Source organism: Perognathus longimembris, chromosome 7, assembly GCF_023159225.1.
Source record: "Perognathus longimembris pacificus isolate PPM17 chromosome 7, ASM2315922v1, whole genome shotgun sequence".
NCBI classification, from domain to species: domain Eukaryota; kingdom Metazoa; phylum Chordata; class Mammalia; order Rodentia; family Heteromyidae; genus Perognathus; species Perognathus longimembris.
The window spans coordinates 70,090,762-70,104,512 of record NC_063167.1 but is presented as its reverse complement, the minus strand read 5'-3'; the positions used below and the strand labels follow the sequence as shown (position 1 = coordinate 70,104,512).

The following is a 13,751-nucleotide window of genomic DNA, read 5'->3' as shown; positions in this document are numbered from 1 at the left end:
AGATTCTTGTACTTCTAAATTTTAATACATGATTTGGGGTTTACATTAAGCATCGAATTCAGATTTTCCCCACTAAAACACCAGGCTTAGTGCTTTGATATAGCCTCTGATACAAATTTTTAAGCACTTAATTACATACCATGTATTTTGTACATTAAGTTCATTTTTTCAAGTTGATTTTAGCTAATAAATAAAAAGCTGGGGGGGAAAAAAACAGCTTTTCTGGTAGAAAAGTCTTTTGCTTCTTAGTCATGTAACCATCCTTTGGAGGCTTATTTCATTTTTTTGTACTAGTCCTCAGTACTGGTCCTCTGTCCCTGAGGTAGACTCATACCACTTCAGCCATACCTCTATTCCCTGATTTTTGGTGGGTAATTGAAGACAAGAGTCTTGAGGACTTTTTCCTGCCCAGGCTAGCTTCAAACCACGATCCTCCCATCTCAGTCTCCTGAGTAGCTAAGATTATATGTGCGAACCGCTGGTACCCAGCATGAAGGCTCACTTCTTAATTTGAGAAGTTAAGACAACAATGAATTCCAAGTAAAATAATACAACAGAAAAATCAAGAGTGTGTTTGGCGATTAACTATAAGCCTCGAAAAACATTAGCTCATTATTATAGTATTTTAATAGTTTTCTAGCTTTCTAAATTATAAATGTAACAATCCTCAAGACAATCTCTTCAATATGAGAGTTTCATATTCCTAGATTCAACTTATATGGATTTAAACAACACTCCTCTGAAGTTATCTCCACTCATCTCTCCACTTTTTTAAATGTTCTTTCTATAGCTCCAACAGCATCCATACAAAGGACCAGTGTTTTGGTCTGTCCGGTACCCTTCTTGCAAGGATTCCTTTACTGTAAATCCACACTAATTCTGTTGATTCATGTAGTTTGACAGAGGTTAATTCTGACTCCAAGAATCAGTGTGCAGTTCAAACCTGTCAGATTTTACTATATCCCCTATCCACATATACCAGGTCAATAATAAGAAAACTGGGTCAGAATTTTCTCCAAGATTATTTTCAAAAATTTCAAGAGTATTTTGAATAATCTTCCAAATCATTCCAGCATCGTTCTTCTCTTCCTATTTCTTTTTCAAATATTAAAAGACACCATCTCCCCAATAAAAAACTTTACTATCACTACTGCCTACTGAAGCAAATGAAATCTGAAAGACCCTGAGTTCAAGCTCCAGGACTAGCCAAAAATAAATAAATAAATTTATTTAGAATTATACAACTATTACTTGCAGACAAAGATCATATGAACAAAATAATCCAATTTTGTTTATTATACTCAGTGATAATTGTAAAGTCCACCCTGGGAGGGCTCCATGCAGATGCCCCCTACCTGGTTAAGTGAAGCAGTGGGAGTGGAGAAGGAACAAAGAAATCTGAACTGGTTGTGATCAATTAGTTATAAACACCACTACCCTCGGGTGGAGACTTAACCAGGTGGGGGGCATCTGCATGGACCCCTTGGACCTTACAATAATGGTCTATGATAGTACCCAGGGATCAAAACAATGTCACTTGGGCTGGGAATATGGCCTAGTGGCAAGAGCGCTTGCCTCCTATAAATGAAGCCCTGGGTTCGATTCCCCAGCACCACATATGTAGAAAACGGCCAGAAGTGGCGCTGTGGCTCAAGTGGCAGAGTGCTACCCTTGAGCAAAAAGAAGCCAGGGACAGTGCTTAGGCCCTGAGTCCAAGGCCTAGGACTGGCCAAAAAAAAAACCAATGTCACTTATTTTTCGATATTTGATATTACAATCGATTCAGTGTAACATACGTTTTCTTCACTCTTGTCCAATTGACACTTAACTTCATCTCCTTTCTGTTTTAGCTCTTCTCTCACAGATTTCAGTTCATTCCTATTAAGATACAAATGAGAACCATTATAATCCAAATTATATCTTCATTTTCTTTTTTAAGGATTGACTATTTTTGTTGGCTTTGTTTTTCATACTGTTTGGTAATTTTTCATGAATTGTGTAATGAAAACTTTCCACTCCCACAAGAAAATTGATTCATATATTTGTTTGAAAGTTAGCTATCTGAATCCTGATAGTCATTTTTTTTAAATCAATAGCAACACTTGCTTCTTAAGTCAGTATTTCTTTTTAATGTTTTCTTATTCATAATTTGGTCATTACCCCAAAACATACTAATAATGTTATGTGAATAAATTAAAATAAAGTACATTACAAAAATTTACACACTCATATACTACTGTATGTACAGAGTTATCTTTCAATATACATGAGAAATATTGATTTTAGTGAGAGAAACTGGTTTACAGGTAGACTTGAGAGATGGTAAGAAAGATGCTTTTCTTTCCTCATGTGCTCCTTTTAATCTTTAAATTTCACACCATACTCATATTCCAAACTATTTTAACTAGAAATGTGTGTTGCACATATGAATGATGATTTTTCTCAGATCAATAGTCAAAGTGATTTTACTAATTGTAATCTCTTATTATTTCCAGTATGTGTTAAATAAGTGTTTGTAAGAGATAACTGCCCTCCTGTAAATTAAATCAAGAATAATCTTAAGGGCTGGGAATATGTCTAGTGGCAATAGTGCTTGCCTCATATACATGAAGCCCTGGGTTCCATTCCCCAGCACCACATATATATAGAGAAAATGGCCAGAAGTGGCGCTGTGGCTCAAGTGGCAGAGTGCTATCCTTGAGCAAAAAGAAGCCAGGGACAGTGCTCAGGCCCTGAGTCCAAGGCACAGGACTGGCAAAAAAAAAAAAAAAAAGAATAATCTTAAACTTAATATTCAATTTGTAATTAGGACTAGGAAAACATGAGGCTCAGAGTCCAGACTGTAGTAAAAAAAAAAATCATAATCAGTATGCTGTTATTATTCAAAAGTATATTTAGGGCTGGGGATATAGCCTAGAGGCAAGAGTGCCTGCCTCGGATACACGAGGCCCTAGGTTCGATTCCCCAGCACCACATATACAGAAAACGGCCAGAAGCGGCTCAAGTGGCAGAGTGCTAGCCTTGAGCGGGAAGAAGCCAGGGACAGTGCTCAGGCCCTGAGTCCAAGGCCCAGGACTGGCCAAAAAAAAAAAAAAAAAAAAGTATATTTAATAGTATAGAATTCTGTAACTTCATGAAAGAGGTAGATATACAAAAACTATTACCCAGGTAACTTGAAACTTCTTTAAAAAGTAGCCCAGGGCTGGGAATATGACCTAGTGACAAGAGTGCTTGCCTCATAAAAAGTAGCCCACTGTAATATTAGTCTTCACATTTTACCCACAAATTGTACACTGGGTTAACCAATGGTAAAAAAAAAAAAAATCACAAAAGGATAGGCAACTAAATTCAATACAAAATTTTAAAAACTCCCATTTCATTTTTTTTAAAAACCTCAAAGTTAGCATTTTAATGCTTAGTAACAATAAATCCCTCAAAGGACTAGTGAGAAAATGTATAAACAGATAATTTTACAAAGAATAAATTATGAAAAGGCAACTAGCTTGTGGCTAGTGTCATAGTACCCTGTCTTCAAACCCCAGTATTATTTTAAACAAAAATTTCCAAAGCCTAGGGGCTGGGGATATAGCCTAGTGGCAAGAGTGCCTGCCTCGGATACGCGAGGCCCTAGGTTAGATTCCCCAGCACCACATATACAGAAAACGGCCAGAAGCGGCGCTGTGGCTCAAGTGGCAGAGTGCTAGCCTTGATTGGGAAGAAGCCAGGGACAGTGCTCAGGCCCTGAGTCCAAGGCCCAGGACTGGCCAAAAAAAAAAAAAAAAAAAAAAAATTTCCAAAGCCTATCCAAACCATAAAAATTACGAAGTGGGGCAGGGAATATGGCCTAGTGGTAAAGCACTCGCCTTGTATATACGAAGCCCTGGGTTCGATTCCTCAGCACCACATATATAGAAAAAAGCCAGAACTGGTGCTGTGGCTAAAGAGGTAGAGTGCTCGCCTTGAGCAAAAAGAAGCCAGGGACAGTGCTCAGTCCATGCCACAGGACTGGCAACAAAAACAATACAAAACAAAATTACAATACAAAATAAAAATTACAAATTATAAGAACAATTAGTAGTTTTGTTATAATCAATAAATTTATATATTGAATATAATAAATCAATAAATAATATTAAGTATTAACTACATACAATTAAATGTATAGACTATGTTAAATATAACTAAATTTATATTAAACATAAATTAATACTAGTTTATTATAAATAACTTTTTTGCCAGTCCTAGGGCTTGAACTCAGGGCCTGAGCACTACTGTCCCCGAACTTCTTTTGTTCAAGGCTAGCACTCTACCACTTAAGCCACAGCACCACTTCCAACTTTTTCTGTTTATGTGGTACTGAGGAATAGAAACCAGGGCTTCATGCATGCTAAGCAAAGCACTCTACCACTAAGCAACATTCCCATGTATTAAATACTAAATTAAGGGCTGGGGATATGGCCTAGTGGCAAGAGCGCGTTGCCTCGTATACATGAGGCCCTGGGTTAAATTCCCCAGCACCACGTATACAGAAAACGGCCAGAAGTGGCGCTGTGGCTCAAGCGGCAGAGTGCTAGCCTTGAGCAAAAAGAAGCCAGGGACAATGCTCAGGCCCTGAGTCCAAGGCCCAGGACTGGCCAAAAAATAAAAATAAAAAATAAAATAAATACTAAATTAAGTAATTTAAATACTGTTATAAAGATAAATGTTATTTATCTGTTCAGATAATTAAATATCACTTTAAATAACTTGAAATAAGTTAAATATTATTTAGTAAAATCTTGTTCTTGTTGTTTATGGGGCTTGAAATCAGAGCCTGGGTACTGTTCCTGAGCTTTTGCATTCAAGGCTAGAACTCTACCATTTTAAGCCAGAGTGTCACTTTCAGTCTTCTGGTGGTTACTTGGAGATAAGAGTCTCATGGAATTTTCTGCTCAGGTTAGCTTCGAACCACGATCCTCAGATCTTAGCCTCCTGAGTAACTAGGATTCTAGGCATGAACCACCAGTGCCTGGATTGATTCATAAATAATATTACTGGAGGAGTCACAAAATTGCTCATCAGGAAGTGGCACTGTGGCTCAAGCGGTAGAACGCTAGCCTGATGCAGACAAGCTCAGGGACACTCCCAGGCCCAGAGTTCCAAGTCCCATGACCGGGGAAAAAAAGAAATGTACTCATTACCTGACTTATATAACAGTAATCTCTTTGTACATCACCTTCGTAGTAACAATAAAAACATTTTAAAAAAATAATAAAATTGCTCATCACTGGTTATAAGCGAAGGCCAAATAGTGAGCATTAATATCCAAATATTATAATAGTTGATATAATTAGAAATAACTTATTAAAAGTTTTTTTCTTCTAAATTTTCTAGATATGGTTATGTACCTTAAATAATAATCAAAGTTTATGATGCTTTAAAGTTTTCATCTAATTGCACTAGATGTTTCAATATAGAGAATTAGACATTATCATTTTACCTAGCAGAATTTCATACAGTAATTTAAGTCTAATTCTTTTATTTTAATACAATATTCAACATATTTAATTCAAATTCATCTTATAGTAACTTAACAGAATAATGATGCTAAAATCTTTTGAAGACCAAAAAGACCAACTCATTATTAGTCTTGCCTTAATTGTGTTTCTTTTTCTTGTAGATTTTCTATTTGTTTCAACATTTCTTCTTCTTGCTTTTTGCCATTCTAAAGAGATAATCAGCATTGTTTTATTTTGTATTAGCCAACAATAGAAATATTAAAACTTTTATCTATTATCATAAAACTTAGTTATATAAAGCAAGAGAATAGTCTTTATTTAATTTGCATAGTTTCACCCTACCCTGCAGTCTTACATTTTTGGGTGCAGCTGTTGGAGCTTAAACTCAAAGCCTAAACACTCCTTGAGCTTCTTTTGCTCAAGGCTAGTACTCTATCACTTGAGCCAGAACTCCATTTTTGGTCTTTCTGAGTGGTTTATTGGAGATCAGAGTCCTATGGACTTTCCTATCTGCACTGGCTTCAAAATACAACCCTGAGGTCTGTCTCCTGAGTAGCTAGAATTATAAGCATGAGCCACAAGTGCCCAGCTAATGCCTTTATTTCCCTAAAAATCTCTATATAGCACCTAAAAAACCTGTTTTATTTTTCAGTGATATTTTGAGCCTTGTATTCTTTGTTTATACTATTTTGGCTTCAAAGAATATTTTACTTTTATTGTTACCTAACTATACTCATAATTCATCTTTTAAAGCCAAAGTCAATGCTATTGTTCTCTGATATGATCCTTTCCACCAAGGCAGACCCTAATACCACTTTTTTCACTGACAACACATATGCTAAAAGCTGAAAGTAGAGCTGTGGTTCAAGTGGTAGCGTGCTAACCTTGAGCACAAATGCTCAGGCATAGTGCCCAGGCCCTAAGTTCAAGCCTAGGACTTCAAAAACACATACACACACACTGAAAACATCATCACAGGGTCATATATTCTAAAACCCCCAAATTTTAGAGGTAAGAAAAAGTCATTAGTAATTTTTCAACTCACATTAATAACTTCTTGCTGTCTCTTGAGCTCTAGGGTCTTGTCACTTGCTTCTTGAGCAATTTGTTTGTTTTCTAATGAAAGCTTACTGTAGCTCGCAGTTAATTCAGTATTCTTAAGTCTATTTTTTAAAAATATATCACATTAATTATACTTATACATGAAATGTGATGATACATTTGAAATATTCTTAGGAGAAAGAGCTAGAAGTATAAGTAAAACAAGACTGGTCATCAGCCAATAATTCTTGAAACAAGGTGAAAGATTCATGTTGATTATTTTATTCCCTTTAATCTGTAAATATTTGAAAATTTTTCATATTGTTTTCAAAACAAGGTATTTCCTTGAATATTTCCCATGTTCTTATGCATCTTGTCATTCCAGAGAATAATGTAGTATAACAACTATTTGCATAGTTATTTTCAACAAATTCTGAAGGGTATGTTATTTTCCTCATATGTTTGTATTTTATGTCTCAATCTGCCTCATAGAAATTTTCTTAAATTTCTGATAATGTGACTAGAGTACTACATGAACCATAAACTTTTAATTATTTTCACTGAAATAAAAATGATTTTAAAATTTACATTCAACACTAACCCCTGCTAACACAAGGTCTCTAAAAACTTTTTTTGGATGCTGGGGCTTGAACACAGGGCCTGGTCACTCTCCCTAAGTTTTAGTGCCTCAAGGCTAGTTAGTGCTCTACCACTTTAAGCCACAACTACACTTCTTGCCTTTGGTGGTTAATTGGAGATAAGAGTCTCGTGGCCTTTCCTGTCTGGGCTAGCTTTGAACCACTATCCTCAGAGCTCAGCCTCCTGATTAGTTAGGATTACAGGGATGAGCTACTAACACCTGACTCTCAAAATGTGTGACATACTGGGAGACTACTGTTGTTATCAGTTGCAGTCCAGACCAATTGTAAATGAAGGAGAGTAGTAAGTGGCCCTCCTCTATGATTTCAGGAGCAACTATTATCTCTTCCTACCTGATATTACTGGATATTCAAGGAAAAAATGTTGTTTGCTAAGCAATCAAAACTGAAAAGCAAATATACCATGAAAAACATAAATCAGTTAAAACTGCAAATAGTTTTTTTCCATGGGAAAGTAAATATCTCCAAAAACAGAATACAGTTAATCCTCAATGTCCATGGGTTTCATATTTAAGGAATCAACAATTACAGATCAAAAATATTCAGGAGGGCTGTGAATGTGGCTTAGCGGTAGAATGCTTGCCTAGCATGTATGAAGCCCTGGGTTTGATTCCTCAGCACCATATAAACAAAAAGAGCCAGAAGTGGCACTGTGGCTCAAGTGGTAGAGTGCTAGCCTTGAGCAAAAAGAAGCCAGGGACAGTACTCAGACCTTGAGTTTAAGTCCCAGGACTGGCCAAAAAAATAAAAATTTTTAGGAAGGGGGTGGGAATATGGCCTAGTGGTAGAGTGCTTGCCTCACATGCATGAAGTCCTGGGTTCAATTCCTCAGTACCAGATGTACAGAAAAAGGCAGAAGTGTCACTGTGGCTCAAGTGGTAAAGTGCTAGCCTTGAGCAAAAAGAAGGCAGGGACAGTGCTCAGGCCCTGAGTCTAAGCCTCGGGACTGGCAAAAAAAAAAAAGAAAAATCAGGAAAACAAAAAACAAAAAAACTTCATCTGTACTAAACATACAGACTTCTTTTACTTATAATTATTCCCCACATAATACACTAGTACAACTATTTATATATCATATCTACATCACTCTCTGTAAGTAATCTAGAGATTATTTAAGATATATGACATAGGTTATACACAAACTTTATATCTGCATCAGCAAATTTAGTATCTTTAGAGGTCCTGGAGACAACCCCAATTGAGTATGCAGCTGTATGTTGATCTATTGCAGTTTAACTTTATTATATGTATCCTTTTAGGCAAATGATATATACCTCCTCTAGTAATAAAATTACTTTAATCTTTAATTAGGAACAAAATGAAATTTAAAATTCATATAGAGAAAGTAATTTAATAATTATTACAAGAAAGCTTAGTAACTAAACTTTTTATATAGAGATAGAAAACATACTTCTCGGGGCTGGGGATATGGCCTAGTGGCAAGAGCGCTTGCCTCGTATACTTGAAGCCCTGGGTTCGATTCCCCAGCACCACATATACAGAAAATGGCCAGGAGTGGCGCTGTGACTCAAGTGGCAGAGTGCTAGCCTTGAGCAAAAAGAAGCCAGGGACAGTGCTCAGGCCCTGAGTCCAAGGCCCAGGACTGGCAAAAAAAAAAAAAAAAAAGAAAAGAAAAGAAAACATACTTCTCTTTTTCAAGCTCAGTTTTCAGATCTTCAGCTTGTTTTAAACAATGCTGCTCACTTGTTGCAAGTGAAGCTAACTGTATTTCCAAATTATGTATCTCTTTCTGCAAAATAAATTACATTTCTATGACAAATCTTTTTCCAAGTTTTCATTTAAAAACTATAATCACACTTAATAATCAAATCATAACTAGCAAAACTTTGTCAGGATGTCATATATTTTAAATATAAGCAAACCTAATATGATAACTATTTTAATTCAAAGAAATGACAAATGAAATAAAGCAAACTCTTGATAGTCTGAGATTCAATCTGGAAAAATGACGTTTACATATTATGAAATACTTTTATCAATTTTACTCTACCAAGTAGCTAATTTACTTTAAATGTTACATTAGAAAGAAAAAATATGTTAACCAGTGAAATCAAATAAAATTGTGTAATTTAATATGATCTTACTATAATAAAAAGATAGTTACAATATAATTGTAATAATAATTGAAAGTATATATATATATATATATATTTTTTTTTTTTTGCCAGTCCTGGGCCTTGGACTCAGGGCCTGAGCACTGTCCCTGGCTTCTTTTTGCTCAAGGCTAGCGCTCTGCCACTTGAGCCACAGCGCCGCTTCTGGCCGTTTTCTGTATATGTGGTGCTGGGGAATCGAACCTAGGGCCTCGTGTATCCGAGGCAGGCACTCTTGCCACTAGGCTATATCCCCAGCCCAAAGTAGATTAATTTTAAAATAAGGTAATTGCTATAAAAATTTTATAAACTGAGAAGTCTACCTTAATAAAGGCTAAGTTTCAAATGTACCATTTGAAAAATCTGAACTTAGCCTCCTGAATAGAGAGAATTTTACAGGCATGAACCACTAGAGCCCAGCCAGAGCATATACTTTATTTTTTTTACTGATTTAAAAAATGTCTTTATTTGGGGGGCGGGGGTTGGGTTGGACATGGTGGCAAATGTCTATAACCCCTGCAGGTGGCCCGCTGAGACAGGAGGATGACAAGTTTAAGGCCAGCCTCGGCTATTCAGTGAGCTTTTTCTCTCAAAATGGACATTTTACCTAACCACCGTTCACCCCGGCCCCATGGCAAGCGAGAAGGGCTTGCACATCTGTAACTAGCATGCAGAGGGTATAGCAGGAAGATCTTGAGTTCAAGGCCAGAGGGGGGCTACATCTTAAGACCCTGCGTCAAAACAAACGAATACATGAAAACCTTCTCAGGTAGGAGCACTTGGCTTGGAGTCAAGATCCCTGGGGATGTGACCCTGTGGCAAATCCGTTTTCCATCTGTGCCCTGGGTTTTGATGCCATTTCATTTAGAATGCGAGAAGCTGGCCGCTGCCTTCCAGGGCAGAGCATATACTTTTAAACAGAATTTTGCAAAGAAATATTTCACAAATCAAATAGCTACCCCATGATCTATTCTACAAATCTATATTCTATTAATATAACATTGAAATAAAAATTTTCTTTAAACAAACTTCTCTGGTTTGTAGCAGACTAGTAAGTTCTTGTTCGTTTCCTTTTAATTCTTCAGCAATCTTCTCAATTTGTTTCTTTTCATCTAACAGCTTTTGATCTTCGGCCTATTTAAAAATATTAGCAAACAGTAAGATCCAAATTACACATATATTGAAAAAAATTAAATTGCCCAAAGAAACTTACAAGCTTCTTTTCGACTAAAATTCCTTTAAAAGATAAAATAAATCTTTATTAAGCCAAGTCAAAAAATGAAATATGGTGACAAAGAATTTAATAGAACCCTGGAATAAAAATAGGGGGGGTGTGCGTGTGTGTGTGTGTGTGTGTGTGTATGTGTGCGCGTGCCTGTGTCTGTGTGTCTCATGGGCACTGTCCCTAAGCTTTTTTTTTTGCTCAAGGTTAGCACCCTACCATACCAATCCTCCTTTGTATGAATAGTGCACGAAAATGTGTTTCCCTAAAACTATCATACCATAATCATTGTTCTTAATTATGCAAGTTGAGTTCCTCTTTCACATGATAAATGACAAATGGAGCTTTCATCACTCAATTTCCTCTCAAGTGTTATCATTTTTTCCTATGAAATGATTTTTTTTTTTTTTTTTGCCAGTCCTGGGCCTTGGACTCTGGGCCTGAGCACTGTCCCTGGCTTCTTTTTGCTCAAGGCTAGCACTCTGCCACTTGAGTCACAGCGCCACTTCTGGCCATTTTCTGTATATGTGGTGCTGGGGAATCGAACCCAGGGCTTCATGTATAGGAGGCAAGCGCTCTTGCCACTAGGCTATATATCCCCAGTCCCTATGAAATGATTTTGAATTAACCTATTCCCTCAATAGGCTCACTTTGGCAAGTAAATTAGAGAATTTAAGACCTTAGTCATAAATATTAAAATAATAACAATTAAAACTAAGTGAAATCAATTTGAAAAGGAAGGACTACAGAGCTAAGAAAGTAAACACTTCTCAAGAAAAGACTTCTAAATGAAAAAATGCTGAGTCTAATCACAAAGAAAATGCAAATAAAAGCCAGAAAAAGATGACCCCAGTTTAAAAGGACAATCAAAAAGACAAAAATACAAAAAAAATGTGTATATGTATGAATATATAGAGAGGGAGAGAGAGAGAGAGAACACAAATGCTGACAAGGCTATTACTAATTTTAGTATTATTTTTCTCTTTTTTATTACTGTGCTGTTGTAATTGTTTATACTTTTTCAATTGTTTTTATCTATTTGCTTATGCAGTGATAGTGGTCAAGCCCAGAACTTCATAGTTTACAAAGGTACTCTAACACTGAGCTATATTCTCATCCAAGAGAAGAACTGAACTTATTTCCATCCCTAAACTAGTCCTGCTTAAATCTTAGTAGGTATCTAAACTTAGCAGAAAAGAAGTTGAGCACTGGTGGCTCATACCTTTAATCCTACTCGGAAGGCTGAGATCTGGGAATCGCAGTTCAAGGCCAGCCCAGGCAGGAAAGTCCCTGAGACTCTAATCTCCAATAAACCACTCAGAAAAAGCCAGAAGTGGCACTGTGGCTCAAGTGGTACAGCACTAGCCTTGAGCGAAAAGAACTCAGAGAGAGCACCCCGGCCTGGAGTTCAAGCTCCCCAACCAACAACAAAAACAACAAAGAATAGAAAGGAGACAGGCCCTAGTGATTCACACCTATAATCCTAGCTATTCAGGTGGATGAGATCTGAGAATCATGGTTCAAAGCTAGTCCAAGTAGGAAAGTCCCAAAAACTCTTAACTCCAACTAAGCACCATAAAAGCCACAAGTAGAGCTGTGCCCCAAAGCATACATAGAGACAGAATCCAGGCCCTGAGTTCAAGCCCCAGGAATGGCACAACAAAAAATAAAAGCTCAGGGACAGTGCCTAGGTCCTATGTTCAAGCCTCAGAATTGGCATAAAAAAAGAAAAAAATATTCTTCAGTAAAGTATTTGGAAATCAAATCAAAGAGCACAATAGAAAGATTATATATCATAAACAAGTTGGTTTTACTCCAAGGACACAAGGATGGTTCAAAATATGCAAGTCAATAATTGTATAAAATGTAGCACATAAATAGAATCATGAATAAAATATGATCATTTCAACAAATACAGAAATGACTTTAGAAAAGTCAACATCTGCTCAGGAAAAAAGGCCTAAAGGAATTAAATACATAAGGGTTATATTTCTTTCTCTTTTTTTATGGTCTGAGACCAGGACTCTAACTTGGTACCTGATGCTTTCACTCATTACCTAGCACTCTACCACACATCCAAACCCTACAAAGATTATATTTCAAGATAATGAAATATATAATCCCAAAGACAATATTATGCAAGGAAATCCTAGCTACTCAGAAGGCTGAGATCTGAGGACTGAAGTTCAAAACCAGCCTGGGCAGAAAAGTCAATAAAATTTTTTCTAATTTTATTTTTATTGAAAAGGTGATGAGCAGGGGATTACAGTTACATAAGTAGGGCAATGAGTACATTTGTTTTTTATTATTACTATTCCATCCCTTATTATCTCTCACTTACCCCTTTATATTCACCCCTCCCCCAAGTTGTAAGGCTCATTTCCCACATAGTGTCAAGTGAGTATCAATGCTGCATTGGTTCATCCTTTGTCCTCCTGTTTGTGATTCCCTTTCCCTTCCACATATTGAATAACCTTATACACAAGATACAAGGTACTAAGAGAAATGAAAAACAAACTACATACAGGACACAAGAAGAACCTCTTGTTTACATATATTGGAGTTATGTTGATATACTTCATTATATATAGTCCTATGCACAAAGCAACTGGGTTATTGAGGTCCCCTGTTAAGAATCATAGACATGGGCTGGGAATATGGCCTAGTGGCAAGAGTGCCTGCCTCCTACACATGAAGATCTCAGTTCGATTCCCCAGCACCACATATATGGAAAACGGCCAGAAGGGGCGCTGTGGCTCAGGTGGCAGAGTGCTAGCCTTGAGCGGGAAGAAGCCAGGGACAGTGCTCAGGCCCTGAGTCCAAGGCCCAGGACTGGCCAAAAAAAAAAATCATAGACATATACTAGTTCATAAAAGTGCAAGAGACTCTTCAATTAGCCACCAGAAAACTGGAAATGTCACTGTGGCTCAAGGGGTAGAGCACCAGCTCAGACTCTGAGTTTAAGCCCCACAAACAACAACAGCAGCAATAATAATAACAAATCCTAGTAAACTACAGAAAATGTTTGCTAAGCTTAGAGCATTGGTCTAGTATATGCAAGGACCTGGATTTGATCCCTAATACTGCTTGAAAGAAAAAAGCAATAAAAAGGCTTGCCAGCCTGTGCTATATATACTGTAATTATAATGAAGCCTTATCCTACAAATTCACTAAATATTTTTTCTACATGAATACTAAAAATAGGCACTAAATATAT

The 13,751-nt window shown here is 36.7% G+C and overlaps 1 protein-coding gene across 2 annotated transcripts in view; it reads right to left on the bottom strand.

Annotated features, from left to right (window-relative positions):
- The window catches only part of Sycp1 (synaptonemal complex protein 1), an 85,914-nt gene that overhangs the window by 36,648 nt on the left and 35,515 nt on the right, over positions 1-13,751 (bottom strand). For both annotated transcript variants that reach the window (XM_048351838.1, XM_048351839.1), the window contains exons 16-20: positions 10,342-10,446; positions 8,845-8,948; positions 6,544-6,661; positions 5,634-5,704; positions 1,797-1,878 (exon numbers count right to left, since the gene is read on the bottom strand). In XM_048351838.1, the coding sequence (XP_048207795.1) occupies positions 1,797-1,878; positions 5,634-5,704; positions 6,544-6,661; positions 8,845-8,948; positions 10,342-10,446 (480 nt within the window). The remainder of the gene's footprint in view (positions 1-1,796; positions 1,879-5,633; positions 5,705-6,543; positions 6,662-8,844; positions 8,949-10,341; positions 10,447-13,751) is intronic.